A 23,123-nucleotide genomic window follows, 5' to 3' on the forward strand; every position below is an offset into this window, starting at 1 on the left:
GTCTTAGTTTATTAAGATGCCAATCGTCTATCTCTTAATTATCCTTCAGTGACTGCATATGATATCCATCTGTTTTACCAGCCAAAAATGTGCACATCTTTTTGGTTTAATTTAAAAAGATCATCAATATGCGTAGGAAACTGACGAAAGATTAGTGGTCCTTGCAGTTTTCCCTGCTCATCTGAGACACATTCATGATTGAATGTGTCTTATACGTTTTTGTTTTTCAGAATCATACATCATTCATTTCTTGATTCTAACTCTAATAAGTTGTACTGAATTAATCTAGTAGAACTATGTTACTATTGAATAAAGTCATATCACAGCGCTAGTCGCTCATTAACTTTTCTCTTTAGGTAGAGATATTCTCAAAATTCCAGTTAAATGTGAATATGTCGTAAACAGTCATTCGTATTGTAGTCCCTATTTACAAAAGTTTGAAAACAATTTTTTTCTACGAAATAAGTTTCAATTATGTACTGAGTTAAAAGATGAATATTATGTCTAAGAGCGTATAAAGGCCACATTGGACTGTAAGTATTGTATATAATGAGGCGGAGTGTTTTTAAGGATTGTGTTAATCGTTTATTACTAGCTTCTGTAGCTGTCTGAAAATCTATCCGAGCAATCTCAATTAATTGCATCGATCGGTTTACAATCTGGTACGATTAATGTGCCATATAATTGCCTTGAGTCCTCTTGAAGCTGATGAGTTTACCATGTGGTAGTATACAACTACACAAGAATGAATGCCTGAGGCACCAACGATACACAGCCACCCATATTCTCCGAACATCCAAAATAGAACAGATGAATAATCGGGGTATTTCATATGAAATATGTTGTAAAAATGCTCATTTAATATATCCTTCATAGTCTTATCTTCAAGTGAAATATAGTTGCATACAGACTGGTCAATTCCGCTGTCATCATATTTGATAGTCCTAATGGCATCCACATATTTAAAGTTAGTAGTTCGGACCGCTCTCGAGAGATACATATCGCGTGCACGAATTTCACCCCAACACCTCATACAAATTTCTTTTAGATTTTCTCTAACCGAAGTGCGAAGTTCTTTTGAAGCTTAGTCTCCTTCCTTATATACAGACTGAATTTATACGACGTAAGGCCTTCTTTTACGAGTACACATCTTCTAAAAGAAAAAAAGTTGTAAATAAAATATAAACAATCGCAGTTAGACACTAAAAAGATGTGTGATTAACCATTGCCGTGTGTGAAATCACACTCGGCACATCACGAGTACTATCAGACCAAACAAGAAGCATAGAGGAAGGTCTATCTGTCAAAACACAATGCTGAGTTCAACAGCTAACTAAAACCTCTAGATTTAAGGGAAGTCGGTCTCTGATATCTAATCCCACTACATAGTACGTTTTAATCGTAAGGGGAAAGCGTCGGGTTTTGTGTAATGTTTTTGCAACTGAGTGCTTATTGACCTTTCCAAAATCTAGAGTTGGCTTGTATCTTTTGCTCAGAATTTGCAGGTTTAAAATTCCCAACTTCTACTTCATGAAGAATTGTCCCTTTAAGCCCAAGCTCAAAGGGATCAATAGTATGTTACTGGACACAGAAAAGTTTGGAAAGATCCGACATTCTAGTGGTACGCTAGGTGGGAGAGACAAACCAGGTGTTTTGGTCCCATTTAGTTTGCTTAAGTATGTGACTAAATGCTAAATATTCTGAGGTATCGAATAGGATTACTGAACAAGTTAGCCTTCAACTATTGACCGTGCTAATCATGGAGAGAAGTGTTCTACATTCGATTCGATTAACAGTTTTGTTACTGCAGCTTTTTCGTATCATAATTTCTTGAAATTCTGTGTGTAAGTTCTAAGATAAGTAGTCATTTATTGATTACTTCAGAGGCACCTGTTGACAACAAGATTACATTCATGGTAGCTGAATGCGTTTTCATTATACATTTAGAAAAAACGGACCAGGCAGAAAGGAAAGAGGAATGGTGTCGTTTTGAGAACCTCCATAAATATACGGGAAACTTCACGGTTTGTCTACACACAAAGTGAACTGTCGGTCATCGCTTATTTTTATGGGACTCTTGTTAGGAAGAATCGGGTTTAAGGACTAGCTGCTTGTGAATGTTCAGGTGGGTTGTATAATCGATGATCGGAAATTGTGACAGGAGTTATCTGTCACGCCACCACCGTTAAGTAAGTGTGCAATATACACCACTTCCTGGCTCTTTTCCGTCTACAATATGCAAAAATGCTGCATATTAGAGTGTAACTTTTATTGAGGATCTCACCTCGTATCCTATTCTACACTTTGATTTTTTGTTCAGCATGCTGGGATATGCTACGCGGATGTGTTCTTAGCAGATATATGTGGATAATTCCAGATGCTTGCAATAAAGTGCTTAGTGAAAATCACGTTTCAATGTCCAGAATTCACCCACTAAATGGACGTTAAAATGTCCTAAAACACTGGCTACCGCACATTTATTGACCACTGGGAATTTAGTGTATAAATTCACTCAGAATTGTTTGTAAATTAATGCCCAACAAAGATGAGTTGTTAGGGAACATTGTTTAGAAGACGATAAATGCTCCTTAAACATGTAGAAGAAAAACTAACTCACAAAAGAACAACCACTAGGTACTCATACCTTCAGTCTTCATCTAATAAAGATTATTAGGATTTCGATTAGTTCTGAGCATATTTTAAATCTAGGACAGTTGATGATATTATACAAGTAAACATTTAATTGAACCCTTTATGGGGGCGACTCGAATGACGATTTCATGATTTTGGTCTTACACAAATAACTGAAAGTTCGTCTCAGTTGCAAAAAGTTTTTTGAAATTAAATTCCTTTGATCACCGCAGTTCATTCTCATTACAGACTGATAAAAATCAGGAAATCGTTGGAAATCAAATAGTGTTGACACCTGTCTCATTTTAATTTAGATGAAATCCATCTAATAACTAAACTAGAATGTAGAAATTATGCATATCCTAGTTGTAGATAAGCAAAAAGCAAGCAGTATCAAGTACTAGATAAATGAGACAATAGAGGGTCCGCTAAGTTTTTACGAACAAAAATAAAATCAGTAGGACTTTCTATCCTCTCGTTAATCAAATATTGGTATAGGACTGATAAGTTTATATGGTGTCTGTAAATACATCTCGCCTAGTTTAAATTGGTGTGAATTATAGTCAGTTTCACATCTCTTAGTTAATCTAATTGTTGGTCTCAGATTTATTCATAATTACATGGACCAAATAAATGAAGCAAAAGATACTAAATAGTCCAATCAAGGTAAGGTAGTGGAAGAGACTTGTTTTTGACTATTGAGACAGTGCAAGTTATCGTGTGAAGGTGTATACTATATTCTTTGTTAGATACTCAACCACGAATTCGTATAACGTTTCTTTCCAAGAAACATTTCTCATTCATTTAATTATACTGTCAAACCATAACACGTAGTGAGAAGTTCCGAAGTGTAAAATGTTCATTTCGAAACAGTAAGTCCATAAATAATAATTCAGTTATATCTTTTAGTTCAACATGAAGCACTCTATAAACACTTCATATGACACTAAAAAACAAGTTGTTTTATGGTGCTAACAATATCAACCGTTATGATCAATACTTTAGCTAAAATATATCTTATTAACTACATGAAAAGAATCAGTTTTAACCGGCTAGTTTTTTAAAAATTACCTAATAGTGGTAAATCTTAATTATGATAGAACCTGAAACAATACCCCTCTTTTATACATTTCTAAAGCTTGGTAGGTCTTCGTATTACACTGTCAAAATTATCATCGGAAACTTCTGAAAAACTAATTTCGCTTTTTGGGTGTTCAAAATTTTACCAATTTTAAAATGTTAAAAAATAACAGCTGATAAATTCTATCATTTGCTCTTAAAGTCCTTCTGTTGTTTGGGTGTTTGTTCTGATGAATATACTCTTCAATGAAATGTTTCACAAGGAAGACTCAGCTTCGAGTAGCTACAGTCTTATATTGATGTAGGGATATTTTAATTACCGTTGATATTGTATTTATCAGGGGTTAAAGCTAATCAAAAATGTATTAAACAGAATACAATCTAAAGTTTTAAGCATAAATACGTTTAAGCCCTTTCAAAACATGACTTTATAAATGATACTCTGAGTTATTAAGTTTTATGTACTGAGCTACGTACTATTAATCAACAACCTTACCATGACGAAATGAGCGAAAATAACGGTTTTAGTAAGACAGCAGAAATTTATTTTATTTCATTAAGTTCTTATTTACTACAGCAGTTTCATTAGCAGAGTAAAAGGTTGGATCTAACTTAGACTCTTCTACCATGTTCCAGGAAACATGCGATAGGCATTCAGTAGTGAGATTTATCGGGATCCGATTGACATGAGACATTAGGTAAACACCTTGAAACCACTCAATGTACTCAAAGAATAACCAAACTCAAGCTACTCGAATTTCATGAAGCTTCAGTAGTTTGATAGGTTTTGCATTTAATACTATAGAAACAGTGAACTAATTGTATGGCTTTTTCCATTTTTATTTGACTTTCGTCTTGATACATATGAGGAATAGAAAGAAAACTGGTCTTTTGCTAATGACTTATCGATTCCTCTAAATAAGGCATTTTTACTGTAAATTATTTATGCACAACGCAAATGACATGTCTTTCACACCCACCCTAACACAAACAGACAGGCATGTCCCAAAAAAATCACCCAGATTGCAGTGATATGACATTGACTTGACCAGACCTGTTTTTGATTGAACTAAGTATTTTCTCTCAACCCCTTTGTACTACTTAAATTTATGTTCATTTAATCTGTTTATTTATGTTCTCAGAAGATGTGGCTTATACCGAGCCATGAAGCGTCGGAAAGTTAATTTTCTACTCACTGGGGCATGACAAACATACCATTGTTTATAATATCAACAATCTACCCAATGCTCAATTTATTTGAAATTATCAAGTCAAACCTTGTCAATGATACCTATATTACTTCTGCACACACATTTTTTACGCGACCTTTGGAAACAATGAACAAGGCGAAATTAAAACGTAAAGTAGTCGACGGTGGTAAAGCAAATATCAACATGTGAGATGTAAATTTAGGGTCTGTGTGTTGTTTCTCTCAAGCAAAGGCAATGATTTGTAACTGAAAGTGACATAACTTTCTATGGATTCCTAATAGTAACAAACTCTGAAAACGTTTGTTCAGGTGTGTTAACGAAAGACTCACCGATCTCCCTCTTCCTAATTGACAGAAATTTAACTCCTTCATTTAACTGATTACTCTGACTAATCAGTACAACTCTCTTGTAGTTCCTATCACTGCTTTTGTTTATCCTACTTCTATTTATGATTGACTTCAGTTCACTTACTCGACCAAAATATCTCTTAAATTCATCTTGCTAACTGGTTTGGGTTTCCGGGAAGCTACGGAGCTCGACCACTACTCGATATCTCAGACTGAAGTAGGTGAAGTGGAGTCCTAACCTGTCACCTAATGGTTGAAATCCGGATTCTTTAACCATAAATCCACCACTCCATCTAGATTTTTAAGTAGGTATATTTGAGAAAACACGGCTTTATTTATGGGTTTTTCTTGACCTATTTATTTGCTTTTTGAATTGAAATAATCAAGGCAATGTTACTATATAAAGCAGTTGTTTTCCTGGATGGTTCACCTGCACTAATGATGTTGTCATATGATCGGATGTACTTACAATTGGTACTCCAAGAGTTTTGGTCATTAAGTACCCTTCACTATGTGAAAAGTAACCTATCAAGGACAAAAGCTAACAATTTTATGGAAATTTGTTCACAAATAAATGAATACTTGTAAAGTACATCGCCCAGCTTGATAAATTGGTTGGAAACATCTTTGATTGGATAATTAGTTCGTGCACTCGACGTCCAAGTATATAAAAGTTTATATAAAAGTAAACTTTTATAATATGCCACAGAAAGACCAAGTTATTCGACAGCAACCAGGAAATCCTAGTCGGAGTGGAACGCCTACCAGTAGGGGTGCATCCCCACACCCAAATCGAGGGCTGTCGCAATCACCACGCCGTAATGACACATGTTGTTGCTGTTGCGGTTAGTTTCTTCATACCGACCTATTATTGTAGTTTTTAACACGTATTTTGTTAATTATGTATTAATTAACACGTCAGAGTATATTGTAACACTAGCTAGGTAAACATAAATTTGTTATATGAACACTTACACGGTAAACTTTTTACCAGACGACATAGACATATATTTCACATAATATTTAAATCGATTAACATATCATTATTACAAAGGACCAAGACAGTTCTATCTCAATGAAATCCTTATTCGTTAGTTCATCTGAGATTATCGATATAAACTCTGTGATAGGAAATGAAATCTCTTCCTCACAATATCAAGTTTAATAAGCATACTACATGAATTGAGATTCTCAGCAATTGAGAGATGAGAAGTTATGAAGTACGGGTTCTTACCTGATTTGTACGTAATAATAAGTGTGAATTTATTAGATTTGTTAAGTCTATGTAATCTACCTTTAAAAATCTGTCACATAACTTACCACCTATTTTATTCAGAAATTCTTGAACATCGACTATATATGTGATGTTAGTAATTTTGACACTGTTCTCCAAACCATAAATAACGATATTGTCTGACTATGAAACTGTCCTACGCATATAAACAAGAGGGAAAGTTAGTTCACTGTGACGTGTTGTATTTTAAAAAGAATTTAATTAAAAATTGTTTGTCCAATGTGTCAAATCAGGATAGAGACAATCAGTGAACAAGAGTTAGCAAGTTAACTAAAGCAGTCATCAACGTGACAAAATCTAAATCACAGTGCACGTTTGAACTAAGAGATCCTTGGTGTTTTTTAACTCAGCAGCATAAAAGAAAACATTGCCACTTTTTGTGTTTGCGCACAGTACAAAATCTACTAGTATTCCTACTAAACAATATCTTCTTTCATTGATAGGCAAGAGGAGACCAAACAGTAGGCGAAGTCCAAGACGTGGACGCTAAAGAAGAATTCGGAATTTGATTGTAAATGATCTACTGTTGGATATAAACTTTGAACAGCTGTTAGGATAAGAAGTTCGATTTTCTCAAATAAATTTATTTTTACTAGTATTTTCTGAAACATACCAGTTGACCATGGTTTTAGTGGACTAAGAATATTTGTCTCATATATACAGCGTTCCAAGTCATCTTCAGCATTCTCTTGCTACCGAATCAAATAATATTTGCGAAATTACGCCATTCAGGAAACTATGTACCAAAACACCACTTTCTCCCAGTAAAGCTTAATATTTGTGGTATAAGGGAATTATGAAACGAACTACTTATTATCAATATGAGGTACAATAAAAACAATCTCTCCTGTTCGGCGTGAAATGTCTTGTAAAGAAGAAGAAGAAAATGGTTCAGCAAATCTTAGGATTGTGGTTAACAATAGTCAGGCACAATCGATGCTTCGTGACTCATCAGATAGATAAACGTGGGTTAGAGTTCGTGTTCACACTTGGACCGGTAATCAATATCTTTCACTTCAAACGTCAGCTAATCTATTGAGTTCAGATAACCACTAAATTGTTCATCAGGAATGAAGTTACTATTAACCAGTCAACTTTAGTTCTGAATGCTAAAACCGAGAAAATACAAAACCGTGAAAATAAAAGTGTTTAATTATTTTACATATGATCATTAAGTCACTAGCAGTCTTCGTAGACACTGGAATTCAAGTTGCATTTAGTCAACTAAATATTCAAAGAAATCACATCAGGCACGAAGTTATTAAAAAAGCATTCCCCATACTTCCGAATACAAGGGCCACGTATATCTATGTAGTCGAAACTAAAAACCTGACCTTGTAGAAAACACTATCAATTCGCCAACCTCTCACCAGTCACTGCAGTGTTTTATCAGTCAATAACTCAATCAAAATGACAAGTAAATATTTTGGGATTAACATTTACTTCAGTAATTGAAAACGATATCATAGTACTGAAGATTCAAGGAAAATTATGTATGTCATACTTATCCATGTAAATCATTCTAACACATGGTTCGGCAATCAATTTTTGGTTAGTTGGTTTGTGGGAATTTATTTCATATGAGGACAGTTGTTATAATATAATGACACCAAATGAATGACTGGCTAGATACTTTGTTCTGATCCGACATTCTTAGTTAGTGCTCACTCATGACCACACAGAAAATCTGACTGTCTACAGTGAAGTCTCACTATCTCGTTGAGGCAAACAGTTGTGATCCTAAGGTCAACATTTCCGACTTCAACTAGATTTTGATGTCATAATAATCATCTGATGCCATCCATATTCTGTTGTCCGTCTCAGAGGTGCCTTGTTCGCTATGAACTCTGAGCATCCCATGTTCCAGTGAGTATAGAAACGTGAGTGTATGTTTGTGGCACTGGATTGAAACCACTGTTCATTACTTTCTGGTTAACAATGAAATCAATTTTTAGTGAGACGTGGTGTTCAGGTTACACGAAAATTCCCACAAAACCATATCAGTAATTAATTTGGTTATTGTTCGGAACGATGTGTTCTATTCATAGTCGATGAAATATGTATTTATTAAGATATATGATACCAGTTTACCGTAATCACCAATCGTCATTTTCTAATTAATGTTTCTTACGCGCTCACGTAATCGTCTGTATTAATTCCTCACTAACAAACGCTTGCATTTCAAACACACGGATAATGATTTAGATTGCTTCAAATGTATGCATAACAACTATCTGTAAATTGATTCAACTCACTACCTTGGTTATCGGAAAACTCCTGATATTCTAAGATCAAAAATATACACAGTAAACGATAATTCTAATATATTGGCTATAAATCTAATCACTTCATGATACTTATACTTCAGAATACTTATATTTTGTCAACAAACAACACTAGTTTTCTTACATTCTAAACCAAAATTAGGAGAGCATTTTCATTAATTGACCATTTAAATGTAGACACTATCTAAGGCGTATCGAACTCATGAAGATTTTTTCATTGAAATACTGACATCCACTATTTATCACTAAAACTAACTTTTACTTGCTTCATAACCAGAGTTAAAAATATCTTTTCCGCTAGTTTATTCTAACTGAGAATCCCTTCGTTCAGTATCATTCATAACACTGATTCTGAATTTGAGTGGATTAAGTGACTTTTGCCTTTCTGAAATTCATATATGAAATCGCTTTCCAACAAATGTAAGTTAACCCAACAAAATGTGCATTTTATATGTCAAATTTTTAACTATGATGATTATACTCTGGAAATGACGAAGCGAATGTATGTCAACTTCAATTGTTCGTTCAGGCTACTTTCCGATTATATTTCTATTAGCCACATATATATAAAGACAATGATTAGTCATTGATGAGAAGCCATAAAATGATTCTTGAGAGCTAGAATCCAGGAAGTATATTTTTAAGAGAACTTCGGTGTTTCCACATATGTGTTGATTTCACGAAATTAGCGTTGTTAATTATATCAAGTTCATCATACAGAAGAGGTTTGAATACAAGCGTTTAAACTTTACGATATAATGCATATTCCCGGTTGCTTGAATATATACAGGTTGTTCAGGTGTTTAGTGTTCCAAGAAATGTAATTGAGCCTTAGTAATTCATTGAGCAGGCAAGGGACTGAGCTTCGAAATCGACCGATCCTCGTCAAGGTGAAGAACAATCGACGTCTACTTCTTGTACGAGTTAATACTAGTATATTTTGTAGCCTATTGGGTGTGTTTACCCAAGCTACGTAGGAGGTCGATTTATTTGGCAACCATGATAGTAAAATACAGGATAAGTACTAAGTGCAACTTCAACGTAAGCAAGGTGAGACTATTTCCGTCTCACTAGATTAGACTGCATTCACATAGACCACATAAATTATTGACCAATATTCTTATTTATAAGCGTTCTAAACCGTCTTTCCGTTACTTTTGTTATGGAACCAAGTAACATCTGTACAATTGCGCAAATTATTTCATTTCAATAGAAATTGTGTGCTATAATTTCGCTTCCTCCAGGAAAAAGTTCATATTCTTGCTACCATGAAATTCATTACTAAGCACTTGAAGTCTATTTTGTCTGATTGTGAACCGATCGGGAAATGTAGCATATTAAAATAACTTGTTAACCAACACTATAGATCTGCTATGTTTGAAGAGATTACAAGATCAATTGAAATTGATGAAACGGAACGAAGGATCAGCAACGCAACGACAAGACAAGCTCAACTATTCGGACGTGTAACAGCCCTGACAACTGTAGGGGAATGTATATTCCACAAGCAGCGAGAAGCACCAACAAACAAGCACACAACTCAAGCATATATATACAGTATAAAAAGGTCCTTGGGAAACGTCACAAAATAACGTACTAAAAGAGGAAACGAATCAATGACATTTAGGGTCCTTCCGAATGGCAAATACAAACCGAAGGTAATAATGGGCGCTTTAGGCGCAAAACTTTCCAGAGTAAAATTACAAAAATAAGACGTTTACCAAGTGGTTTCTGGGAATCTAGCATCCCCAACAATTATATAAATAAATTACTGTCATTTGCATTCCATAAGTGTTTACTGTATTTTCGATGACAATGCAGCCGGCAGTGGGTTATAATGTGAATTGTTCATGAACTAGTTGCATCAGTTCCGTTGAGTATTATTGCAGTTAAAAAACTGAGACTGTTCATATGCATTCTCCTTCTATACTTGATCTTTTCTACTGCTCTGGTATTGGTTTAGATAATTGTATTCTACTGTGCTAGTACTGCATGATAACTTGAATAAATGCAAATATGCCAGGTTTTAAGTTGTATATGAATCAACTAAAAATGATTCAGTTATCCAATCAAATCTCGTCACAGAAATTTGTTTTATTCACCTGACTGTATACATAAGAAAAAATGACTGATGTACTTACAGCATCGGTAGATATTTTAAATCATGACAGTCAGGTGCTTCTGATAACTTGAAACACTAATTTTCCTACCATCAAAATTTAAAGTGGGTTCTTGAACCATGTCAAGTTATTTAGTCATTACTGAGTTAATTCCAAAAACAAGTATGAAAGAGTAAGAACAGAAAAAAAAACGAATAAAATCATTTTAACAGCATTAAGTTAATCACATTATCATTGAAAATCATTTTTAAGAGAAAAAACGAACACTAACCAATTTGACAATACAATTGAAAATGACTATTTCATTCATTTCATTAATATTAGCGCGAAAAACTTCCAATATATATGTACGTATATGCACATTAAATATGCATTCATAATGTACGGATTAAAAGAACATTTAAAATTAAACAATATACCCGGTGAATCATTTCCGACATTATATTAATCATTGATTTACAATTGTTCACAGACATACAGACACTCATATAAGTATTGATATCAACATCTATGTGTCTAACAGAGACAAAGTATTAACCACAAAGATATCTGATAAATAAACAATATATATTTCGTCGCCCAATTTTTGTACATAAACAGAGAGGAAGGTTTATTACAATTACAACCTGATGTATACTAACTCCGGCACTAATTGTATATACCAATGTGTGGAATATTAACCAAAATAAAAATGTACTGTAGATGTTCCAAATCCAGGAAAGACTTGAGTAAACAAATTGTGAGCGGATACATTTCCTTTGGAAAAAGACATTAAAAATCAATAGAACTTTCAAAAACGGTTACAGTTATGAATAGATAGGATCTAGTAGTAAAATGAAATCAATAATCTACAAAACTTGGAACATTGTATTGTCCAACAACAACAACAACAACAACAAAACTTGAAAAAGTGATGAGCGGTCTTAATTGATTGGATTGTGTGTAAACTATGAAGTTGATTATCGCCAGTCGCCTATAACATGCAACTAAATTTTTGGGAGCAACTATTTAGTATTCTTTTTATTTCAGTGTTACATTATGTTAGTTTATTTTGAACTTTATTCAGTATCATAGACAGTATTCATTCTGTGAAACAATCTATTTTGGTACTCCCCATATCTAAGTTATGTGTTACATGCATTAACTAATCACCAGATATCAGTAAAACTAATGAGCCTATTGTGATTTACAAGATCTTCGTATTTTGGAGGGTGTATAGAAAATCTGCTTTTATCATCAGTTTTTTTCTTTTCCGTATATACTGTACGAATTTCAGCGCATCATGTAGTAAGTACCAGTTTTCCACAGTCATATCAAAAACAATAAACTCAATTTATCTTTAGATTTATTGATTAATTGTTGGAATAAGGTGTGAAGAGATACTTTCTTATGAATAATTTATTATAATCTAAGATGAGCACATTCACATGACATGGTTTATATCATGATAGACTGTTTACAAACATTCATAGAAAAATTCTATTTACTGTCCACGTGGAGGTAGTAATTTATAAATTGACGACTCAAATTAAAATGTAGGCTTTAGAAAAAAAAGTATGCGATTCCGATTCAAGATAAAGAATATTACAGGTCAGACTACTAGTTTGTCTAATGTATCAAATGATAAGTAAACTTATTGATTATATTGTTGTATTGTAAGTGAGAGAATGACTTAGTGTTGGCCTTACTCTATAGGACAAAAAGAAAATAATAAAAGGATGGATACAAATGCGAAAATTAACAATTAGCAATGTGATGGCAGATTGCTTTATTTTGAAAAAAAGATAACCAAGATCATTTCAAGGTTGTATCGCTTTGGTTATTTATAAATGAATCCCAAAGGATGAACAAATTATCCAGTAATTTATCCAGACCAGTTTGTGCAAGCTTCATTCTTTTTTTTTCTTTACGAATAAGACGGGTTTACTTAGATGGCTTTACAGAAGGTGTAGTTTAAGAAAAATAGGCAGACAAATCCTGATTAAATACAGAAAATGAAATAGACTGGGGGAGTAGAAAAAAATGGTTTAGTCTGTTGGATTACTTAGTTTAAAGTGAAGTTTAACAAAGTGTAAAGCTGTGTTCATTCATCATTGTGTTACCAAATAAAAATCCTATTATTAACTTTACTAAGATCTAACATCTAGTAAATCATATTTTTAAACTTTCCATTTTAAAAGTGAACAAACATTAAGAAATAAGGTGTGAAGATAAACTAGTTCATTGAAAAAATTCATTGGTGAGCGACAAATGTAAAAATAAGCGTAAAAGGTCTCATTTTGAAACGTATTATAGATTGTAAACTGCATATAAAAACGAAATGAAGCCGTGAAGGATACAATAAGTTGTAAGAGTACCGTTGCAGAGCTATTGTTTTCATCTAGCTACTACTGGAACAAGAAACGATAGTAGACAATAGCGACTTACAGACAACTGATATACAATGTAGCAATTAGTAGGATTACATGACTCAACAATGAATCACAGAAAAATTCAATTTACCTTGACCAAAAGCATCATCTCCCGACAGTTCACCATTATCATATTGACGACGTTTTACAGGATCTGATAATATACTGTAAGCTTCTCCAATCTCTTTAAACTTCCGTTCCTTCTCTTTTACAGTAGCTTCATCGGCACTTGTATGACGATCTAGAATTGTATACGAAAAGAAAGGGATGTCAATGAATTCATTATTTATCCATGCTGTGTCGGTTAATGCATTAAATTAATCACCAAACTGTTATGTTCGAAAAGTGTAACTTTTCAAATATGTGTAAAATGTCCGCTAACAGAGCTAATGGAATTTTGATGATTGTGACTATGATGGGTTTTCATTTAAATCTATAAGTAATAATTGATTTTGATAAATATGAATGGAAAATTTTAATCGCTACAGTTATCATTAAATGTTACATGTAAAATGACAAAATGGAATAACGCACATATAAAATGAATCAGTCAGTCAGCTACAACGTAGGACCAGGCACATATATGCATCGGTCCAGGTTGCCATACCTCATTAGCACAGCAAGATGAAAACCAGATTCATAGGAGTGGTTAGGTCAAAGGTTGTAATATATAGGAGAAAGATTGCATATAAGGATACAGTACAGGAAGAAAGAATTAGTTAGTAAAAAGAAAGATGTGAAGTGATTTTAATCTCTTAGTTTAAGGGAAGACAGGGAGTGTATACACCGACGCCATTGTGATCGATTCTGAGCCATGTCACCAAGAGTCTCCAATCATCGGTTACGAAAGTCACGCAGACCCCATATAAAATGAATGGAAAATGAGACAATCGTAATGATCATAGAGAATGAAAATAATCACACACGGAGATTTTGAATTCTTACTAGGCGAATCTAATGGTCAATCACAACAATGACATTTCTACCATAGATGCGATTAGAGTAGTTAACAATATCTGAGTTATTGGATCCGTTTTAATACCGTAAACATTATTAAACCTTAGTATCTGTTAGCGGGACATAGACCGGATTAAAGCATCCTCAATGCACGATTGCTTTGGTGCACGTTGATTGGCTAATTCTTGTCCAATCAACACTATTCAATACTTGGAGAACACTCTAGAATCTTCTCGTGTAAAAACTATAAATATACTAACGTTTTTCCTATTGTGCTTCTTACTTCCATCTAACCTTGTTATTTGGAATATAATCTCTTTTCCTGTTCAACCGTGTTCTGATTTGGGGACTTGTCGAGTGAATCGGTGTCCGAGTATACTAAGCAATAGGAATAGCTGGGTCATAACCGTAAGAAAGAGATTATAACAGTATCGTTTATGAAGTGATGTTGCTGTATGCATGTAACGGTAGAAAAAGTAGCGATATAAGTTACGGATGTTCACGATTTCTAAGGACAAAATATTGCATAGAACAGTCTAAAAGGGGGACGTACACAGGAAGGTCTGAATCATGAAGATGCCATGTGACGAACTAGTCCAAAATCTATTTCTAACCAAGCTATCCTAGAAACCTAATCACATGGTCCATATAAATGTTGCGTAGGAAAGGCACAACTTAAATGAATAGCTACTAGGCATAATAAAAGTTCTTTAAACTACGAACAACAATAAACTTTATAAAGCATTCACCTTCAATACTATGATTAAGTTTATTCGGATCATTGATATAAGTGTTAAAGAATGAACTTATCACTTGTTTTGAAAAAAAAGAATATGACGTTTAATTTATGACATGATTAACTGGAACAATCACTAACTAACTGGTGATGTTAAAGATATATTAACAGAATAGCAAATAATCCAACTATTATATATTAATGAATTGATATTATACAAGACAGAGATTACATAGAGTTAGTAGAATGTAGAACAAGGTACATTATTAATGATAAAATCAGATCGATAACCGTTAATTGGGAAAAATAAAATATCGAAATAAAAGTATAAATGTTACATTAAAATTAATTAAGTTAGAAATACTTCTAGTTTTTATTCTATAATAAGAACTAGTTGTTAATAGATGAGTTACCATAATCTTACAGCATGAAAGGCTAATAGATTTTAAATCTCAGTAGATAGGGATTTTAAATATATATTGTTTGCTAGTGAAAGTTAAACAAAAATATAATGAAGTGTTAACCAGACATTTTTAAAGGTATCTTGAGTGTAATAATAATTTAGGATCAAGCGGTAAATTACAGAAAACCACATAGATGATGTATGTAATGTGAATATAAAGATATTTATATGTATGATTGTAAATTGTGTCTATTCTCTAAATGCACAAATCGATCTTCCAGATTTAAAAATTCCTTTATTAGAAAGATATCTAATTTACTAGCCTTAAAGCTGTTTGTTAAGATTTCATAAGCGTTTATATTTTGTTAATCTATCTGTAACAGACAAATCCTAAGCTGTTAAGTATAAATTTCCTTGGTATTTATAATTATATTTAATCGATTTTGTAGGATTCTTTAAAACACATCAAATCGCTAAATATAGGCAAAATTGTTGACAAACAAATATCTAACTATCAATTGACCTTTTCATAAACAGCTAATGTAAAGAATGTGATCGCATACAATTGTCGTCGAAGTCAATTGAGTATAGAGGATAAGTCAACTGCCTTACTTTGTTTTAGTGAAATTAGTTTGAACAAAATGTCAGTAAAAATTAGTAATATATATTTGAAATTATTTAGTATCACCATTTTAGTTAAGCCAATTTATTGAGTACACGATCCAAATGTAAGCAATTTGAAAACTAAAATCTGGTCAGAAATTGCACAAACTGGATAAACTTAGCAAGAAAAAAACTAAGTCAACAGGGTATTCAAACAAGAAAAATTTTGAAGAAAACAGGTAATAAATAATTACTTGCTTTCATTCAAAAAAATCTTACGAGTTGTATCCACTAAAAAAGGACTATAAATGTTATAAGAAAGGTTTTTAATTGAACTAGAAAACACCACCTAAAATATGATCTCAAAAAAGGATTATTCTCATGAATTCAGAATATGATTTCGAAATACATATGTATAACAATACTTGAATGTTCTATAATTGATTGTAACTCCGAAGGATTCTGATTTTTATGAACTACGACATTAGAAATATATGAGTCCCAGGTAAGTCACATAAATTACTCGATGAAGTAAACTGTTTGAATAAAATGCATACCTACCTAGTTTGAATTAAGCTGTAGTATAAAGATTTAAGTACGTCACCATTAATTAGTGATGGACGAGTTCAAGATGTACATCATCAATTAAAGTGGGAATAGCAGGGTAGATAGGCTCATTATTACACGTAAAATAGTCTAGAACAATACCTCGTATGTAGCATAAAATAAATAATATACATGAATTAGGCAAGTTAAAATCCCATACCTGGATGATATAAAAGTGCACTTTTTCTATACGCTTGTTTTATATCATCGGAAGAGGCATTCTTTTTCAAACCAAGTATTTTATAGTAATCACGTTGAGACACGGAAAGAGCAGATTTAGCAGCTTGTAAAGATTTTTTATTTTCTTGTGATCCGTCTAATTTTACTACTGCAGTCCATTCCTCAACTGCTTTTTCATATTCTTCAAGAGATGAATAACTGCATAAAGAATAATTATATACACAATATAGAACAAATTTGTTTTCAAAGTGATTATTTCCGTGAAATAAAGGTATTACAATTCAAAGTCTACTAAACAAAAACAGTGATAATCATGACAGTAACTGAAATAAATAAAAAGAAATTTGTTAATGACTAAACTTATGTAACAATCAAACATGAAATGAATGGAAATTCATTACAAGTTAGAGTACTAGTTAATGAAGTCAGATATTCTTGGCGATAAAATCACTAAATAAAATATACCAAATTATGTCAAATTCAAGTAGACTTTTCTACAATTTTATGCTATCGGATCTTATTTTTACTTAATGAACTATAAACTGCTACTGTTAGATAGGAAAAAGACTGGTTTCTATGAATATATTTATGACGTTAAATAAAGTGAAGATAGTAGAATGCTCATACAAACAACACTTAAAGTTGGTATATCCGACAACAATTCCCGATAATCTCTGACTTAAACGATAGTGTTTGTTCGATAGCTCACTTGTCTTGGCACGAAATTATTTGCCACTATGAATTAAGAGTTCAAATACATTCTATCTAATCAGACTTGTAAACCTTGGCATTATCTTTTGCCGTTAACTAATAAATATCACTAGAAACTATAAACATGAGTCTATTAATTATTAGTGAGCTAGACAACATCAGAGTAAACAGTGTTTAGCAGTACAGATTGGAAAATCTAAGTAGATGTGAGAAATTTAATAATGATTATTACAGATAAGCCTTCACGTATAAAAAACAGTGAAATCAATGATCTATCTTCTTATATTTGACCATTTGAGAAACAAGATATACTATTGAAGATTAAAAAACAGATCTGATGAAACTTTCATTATTACGGTACTTAATAGTTTTCAATACCAGTCAACAATAAGATACTCCAACTAGTGGAAATGAACTCTTTGACGTTGTCATAATACAGAACATAATAAGTAAGACGAACAAGTAGTTATACGTCAACTTATGCACTGGCCACAAATCACACAAGTTCTAGTTTAAAGAAATTAAGCTCATACCGATACGCGGAAAATGAGAAGCAACCACTAAACGTAAAATGCTACGAAAGTATAAAGACACAACTTAGAATTTGATGATAGATTCATGCACTAACCATGCAAGCAAACGATACTGTACATTTAATTAAAGATTCTTGGATGAAGGAAGGACTGAAGTCTATAATGAAATGATTGGATGATAAACGCAAAAATCACTGAGTAATAATTAATTAACTAGACAGTTATCAGATAATGAAGATAATATGCACATTAATCTAGACTAAAGATGTACATAGTTTGCTAAGCAAACAGTGGTTAAGATGGCAATATTCAGGATCTTTATAGAGAACTATATCTAATCTAATAAGGTAGATTAAAGAACAACATAAGACAGTTCAATTCACAACTGTAGGGTGTGAGATTGTTAAGAAATATAACCCACAAGTTTACTTAAGATTATTGGAAAAGTTAATGAGATGTTGACTAAGTGAATTAACGGTTGAAAAGTATGAGCAAATGCTTAACGACTGACTAATTATCCGGCAATGTGAAATCATTTAAAACAAACCTGACTTACCACCTAGCTCGTCGAATTCGAGCCTTTAAATAGTTTGGTTCCAAAGAAATTGCATTATCACAATCGTTTAGGGCTTCATCGAAACGATCAAGCTATGTAGAAGTTGAAAAATTCACTGTAAAAACTTACGTAAAATAGAGCACAAGCACGGTTACAATACAATTTAGCGTTAATCATATCGTGTGAAGGATCCACTTCCAAGGCTTTTGTGTAGGCCTCAAGTGCTTGAGAATATTTGTGATCATGTATAAATGTGTTTCCTTCTTCTTTATATTTCAGAAGATTTTTGGCACGCTTGTACACTTTCTGAGTTTCTATGTGATCTGGATGAAGGCGTAGAACATGTTGAAAATGAACAATTGCTTTATCTAAATGATCCAAATAGTACAGGCACAGGCCTCGATAAAAGAGTAGATCAACTGATGAAGAATGGGAATGCAATAAGTTTCTGTACTCAAATATTAATTGCATTACAGAAACTTACTCAACTAAAATCTTGGCTTCACTGAATCGTTTTAATTGAATGAGGATGTTCAGCTTTTGTAAGTTGAAACTTAGTGAAGCTGGAGCTAATTCAATACACTTTGTGATTAAATGAAGAGCCTATCATAAATAAGTGTTAACATTATAGAGTAAATTATACGTGTCGGAAGTCAGATGTGGATAATTTATCTTCGTAAGATCGGTGAGTTTCTGATAGTAATTCAATTTTTTGCAGCTAAATAAATTCCGTTAGTAAACGCTCAGTGAGTCACTACCAATGACGAAAATTCCATATTAGTTGGTTCCAACTGTCTAACCATAGAACACAGACGTTTGGCTTCATTTAAATCACCCAAAATAAGACAACATTTTAAGCAACGTAGTATAGATTTTACATTCTGGGAATCTAAACTGATACTTCTATGAAGTAAGTAATTTATCTGAAATGAATGAAAACAAAACCTGCTAGCATCTTTATAAGCATCAAGAGGTTTATTAATCATCAGGTAAGCTGCGGAGCGGTTGTTGTACAGAAACACATTGGTACTATCGATTTCTATGCCTTTTGTATACCACGCTATAGCTTCATTGTACATTCCTTGTTTATAACATGAGTTTCCTTGATTTTTGTATTCCTCGACCAACAACTGTTCGGACTCTGGCGACTCAACATCCATTAAAACTAAAAGGCAAGAGGTAAAGACCTAATTAGAATGATGACATTAAAAAACAGTATTATAGATCTGATGTGAAAATCCTTTCAGCTTACAATACGCACTACTAGAATGCAGTCCTTGCTAGTCTTTAAGAAGAATGATAGTCACTAACTAAAGGCTCTAACAGCTAGAACTTTACAGAAAAATATTCATATGGGTGAAGTGACCAGTTGTAGGTAGTCTGAGAATATTCACCCACTAGTAACCCTCCATATATCAATTCAATAGTCTCCATGGAGGGGGAGAAACGCATCCCAAACACTCTGGCACTGTTGCTCAGTACTAATAAAAGACTGCATTTTAACAGCGTCTTCACTAAACAGGACTATATCATCCACGTATTCTAAGTCGATAAGTGGACCTCCTGGAAGGAGATCAATGCCCGAGAATTCAGTCGACGAGAGCATTATTTCTAGCAATAGGTCTATGATGAGGTTAAACAAAAACGGAGACAGTCGACAGTCTTGACGGACACAACTTGAGGTTGCGAAATCAGACGACAGTTCGCCATAAGCTCTGACTCTACTGGTAGTGTTCGAGTAAAGAGCCTTCACAAGGTTTATGTACTTCTGAGGTACATCTTTCAATGACATACTCTGCCACAAAATCTCTTGGTCTACAGAGAGAGATCAAGAAAAACTATAATTGTCGGACGCCGATAAGCATGCCTGTAATTTAAAACGTAATGAATGGTGAATATGTGGTTGATGTAGCCACGATTAAGTCTGAAGCCAGCCTAATTTTAGCACCTAAAATACTAGCCTCAATAATTATTGGGTCCCTATTTTATTTATTTGAACACATAAATACTGGTACAAGGGGGAACCAGATACATATGTGCCACACAAATCTCCTTTGATTTATGTGAGGGTTGTGATACTACCCGGGTGCCCAAACCAAAGCAGGTGGTTTTCTTAGGGGGCCACACCCCGAGCCTTTGACCTAAAGGTCTGATACACAAGGCAGTGGAGCAACGTCACAAGATGCAGTCCTAAGGTAGCCGGTGACCAACGATTGATTGACACACCATTTGTTCCCACAGGGTACTAGGGCCCATGTGCACCGTTGGTTTGGAATCAGGGTTTTCCAACTCTCCTGGGTGAACTTTCCGTGTCCACCAACCCGGTTAAAACGCCGAACATTCATCCCCTCAATTCTGTAAACAACACCCGTGGTGCGAGAAGGCAGTGGGTAGGACTTCCCTGGCATAGGCTATATACGCGTGGCCATGTGAGAGCATTTCGAGAGGGAGAGCGGACTCTCTTCACTCTCGGCCGTACCAGGGCATTTAGGGGCAAACTAACTAAGACTCGTGAACTACAATCACGAGAAAATCAGGCTGGCTTCAGGCTTGGTCACTAATAGATGGTGCAGCTGTTTCCACAGTTGTTTATATATCTTTCCAAGCAACATCTGGGTCAGCCTCGGTTTCACAATTTACTTAGTATGGCCTCAGTTGTTCCTGGAACTTAGCTTCGGCTTTCTCGTCACTGAGTTCAACTCTATTTGGTTTCTTAATGAGGCTTTTCTGTATCTGGTGAGGCGCAAGCAAATGAGTGCTCGCATTAGGTGAAGATCAAAGCATGCACCCCAGAACGAGTGGCAGTCTTCTATCGAGCTTCTCCAAGGATGACTGATGGCGATATGGACTATTTAAGTCTATCGTTGGTTTGGTGCAGGGAGTCGCTATGTTAGACGATGTATCTCCTTATGTTTAAAATTAGTTTGATAAAAACTAATGACTGTCCGTGCACAGTTGCAGCAGATGGTCACCATTATCTGTTCGCTGAACCGGAATACCAAAATACCCATCTACATGTTTTCCTGTTTGGTTTAACCTTTTAGCATATTGTTGACTGTATACTTTAATATGATTTCCCACTTTTGGTATTGTTCTGTGTAGAAGAGTTTAAGCATATACGTACTGTGGATTTTCTGTGGTCAGAAAAGCCACTCAGCGGTAGCTTGAAGAGGTTAACTTTAGATTGAGATTCTAGTTAATGCAAATGTGTTATTATTTCGCGAAATAGGTCACTCCAGAACGGAACTCTGAACTCTCCTAAAGCCCAATAATGTTGTCACTGCAATAGGTAAGTTTAGCCTGATTGTGCAGATAAATGAAAAGATAACTTGAGTTTTTGACATCATATACATCAGATTGCTTTATCAATCCGTTCGTTTTTAAGTGTAGATATATTCAAGTGTCTCGTGGTTAAAAATTATATGTAGATTCTTGTGGGAAATTCACTCTTCACTTGAACTCATATTCACTAAATGATGATTTCAGAATTTTTGTACAAAAGTTAAGTACTGACAAACGGTCACATTTGATGCAAGCTAAACATATATAGTATACAATGTGCATGAATATGGCTAAATTAGGCGTGTTAGTAATAAGGTTTTTTATGAGCGCTAGGCCTTTTCCATGAATTTGCGAAAATATACTTATCGTTTAGGGTGGAGAATGACTTTTGGGGGAGGGTATACTGCACCTTAAAGTTCGGTGTACATATTATATTATATGTACACTGAACAGTCTTCCAAAAACACCGTTTACGATACTCTGATTTAGCAAATATTAATAAAGACGTGCCTTGAGTTGAAGATGATTAATTGATCCAAATTAGTTACTACCATATTATCTAACGAATATTTGGATACAAAACGGAGTCGGGAAAATTAACCCACCGTTCGTAAGCCCCGCTCTCTGTTAAAGTAAGATTGACCATTATTTAAGTGTTCAAATTAGTCGAACAGTAGTTTCCGAAGGTATTTCTTTAAATAATGCAGCGTCAGTGAGATTTAACTGAACACTGGCCAAACTATCCGATAAGTTGAGTTCATCCATGCCATAAAATAATAAATACAGAACGCTCGAGTATGTCTTATTGCACCCACTTCAGCTGCTGATTGCCATTGCGTCTAACGTTAGACGTGTGTTGTGTAGAGTGCAAAAATACAATACTTGATCCTGCTAAACAGTCCACAAATATTCAAGTTTTGACAACGCTTTTGTTTGTAACACTTTTGTAATCTTGGATCCCCAACCCAGTCAAACAGAAACCAGGAATGAAGGGATCCGAAGATACTTTCGGAAGATTGTCAATTAGTCGACAAGTATATGATCTAAACTGACTAGTTTTTGGGAGGGATGTGTAGCATGGCGTTCTTAAATATGTCCAAAATATCCAATGTTTGGCGACGCTTTTGCCCGTAGCACCTTCGTAATCGAAAGATCCCAAACCCATTCGAACCATATG

The 23,123-nt window shown here is 33.9% G+C and overlaps 1 protein-coding gene across 3 annotated transcripts; it reads right to left on the reverse strand.

The window, feature by feature from the left end:
• Positions 1-457: 457 nt before the first annotated feature.
• Positions 458-22,580, reverse strand: DNAJC7_1 (DnaJ sub C member 7). 3 transcript variants are annotated; one of them, XM_051215716.1, is made up of 11 exons: positions 22,457-22,580; positions 19,610-19,829; positions 19,423-19,567; positions 19,308-19,382; positions 19,149-19,267; positions 18,794-19,112; positions 18,665-18,756; positions 16,845-17,062; positions 13,471-13,620; positions 6,590-11,724; positions 458-1,150 (listed from the first exon to the last, which is right to left on the reverse strand). In XM_051215716.1, the coding sequence occupies exons 2-10, from the start codon at positions 19,822-19,824 to the stop codon at positions 11,645-11,647; spliced, it is 1,413 nt and encodes a 470-aa protein (XP_051066247.1). In that variant the 5' UTR covers positions 19,825-19,829; positions 22,457-22,580; the 3' UTR covers positions 458-1,150; positions 6,590-11,644. The 3 variants fall into 3 exon arrangements, with proteins under 3 accessions (XP_051066247.1, XP_051066248.1, XP_051066249.1); XM_051215718.1 differs by lacking the exon at positions 458-1,150 and having other exon boundaries at positions 11,517-11,724; positions 19,423-19,829; positions 22,552-22,580; XM_051215717.1 differs by lacking the exon at positions 458-1,150 and having other exon boundaries at positions 11,155-11,724; positions 18,665-19,112; positions 19,308-19,567; positions 22,552-22,580.
• Positions 22,581-23,123: the final 543 nt, after the last annotated feature.

This window comes from Schistosoma haematobium, chromosome 4 (assembly GCF_000699445.3).
Source record: "Schistosoma haematobium chromosome 4, whole genome shotgun sequence".
Classification (NCBI taxonomy): Eukaryota; Metazoa; Platyhelminthes; class Trematoda; order Strigeidida; family Schistosomatidae; genus Schistosoma; species Schistosoma haematobium.

Coding starts and splice junctions, on each gene's coding strand:
- DNAJC7_1 (XM_051215718.1), bottom strand. CDS start 19,824: ATGGATGTTGAGTCGCCAGAGTCCGAACAGTTGTTGGTCGAGGAATAC. Junction 18,757..18,793: donor GTGCTTGTGCTCTATTTTAC/GTAAGTTTTTAC, acceptor ACTTCTACATAG/CTTGATCGTTTCGATGAAGC. Junction 11,725..13,470: donor AGATGATGCTTTTGGTCAAG/GTAAATTGAATT, acceptor CTTTTTCCAAAG/GAAATGTATCCGCTCACAAT.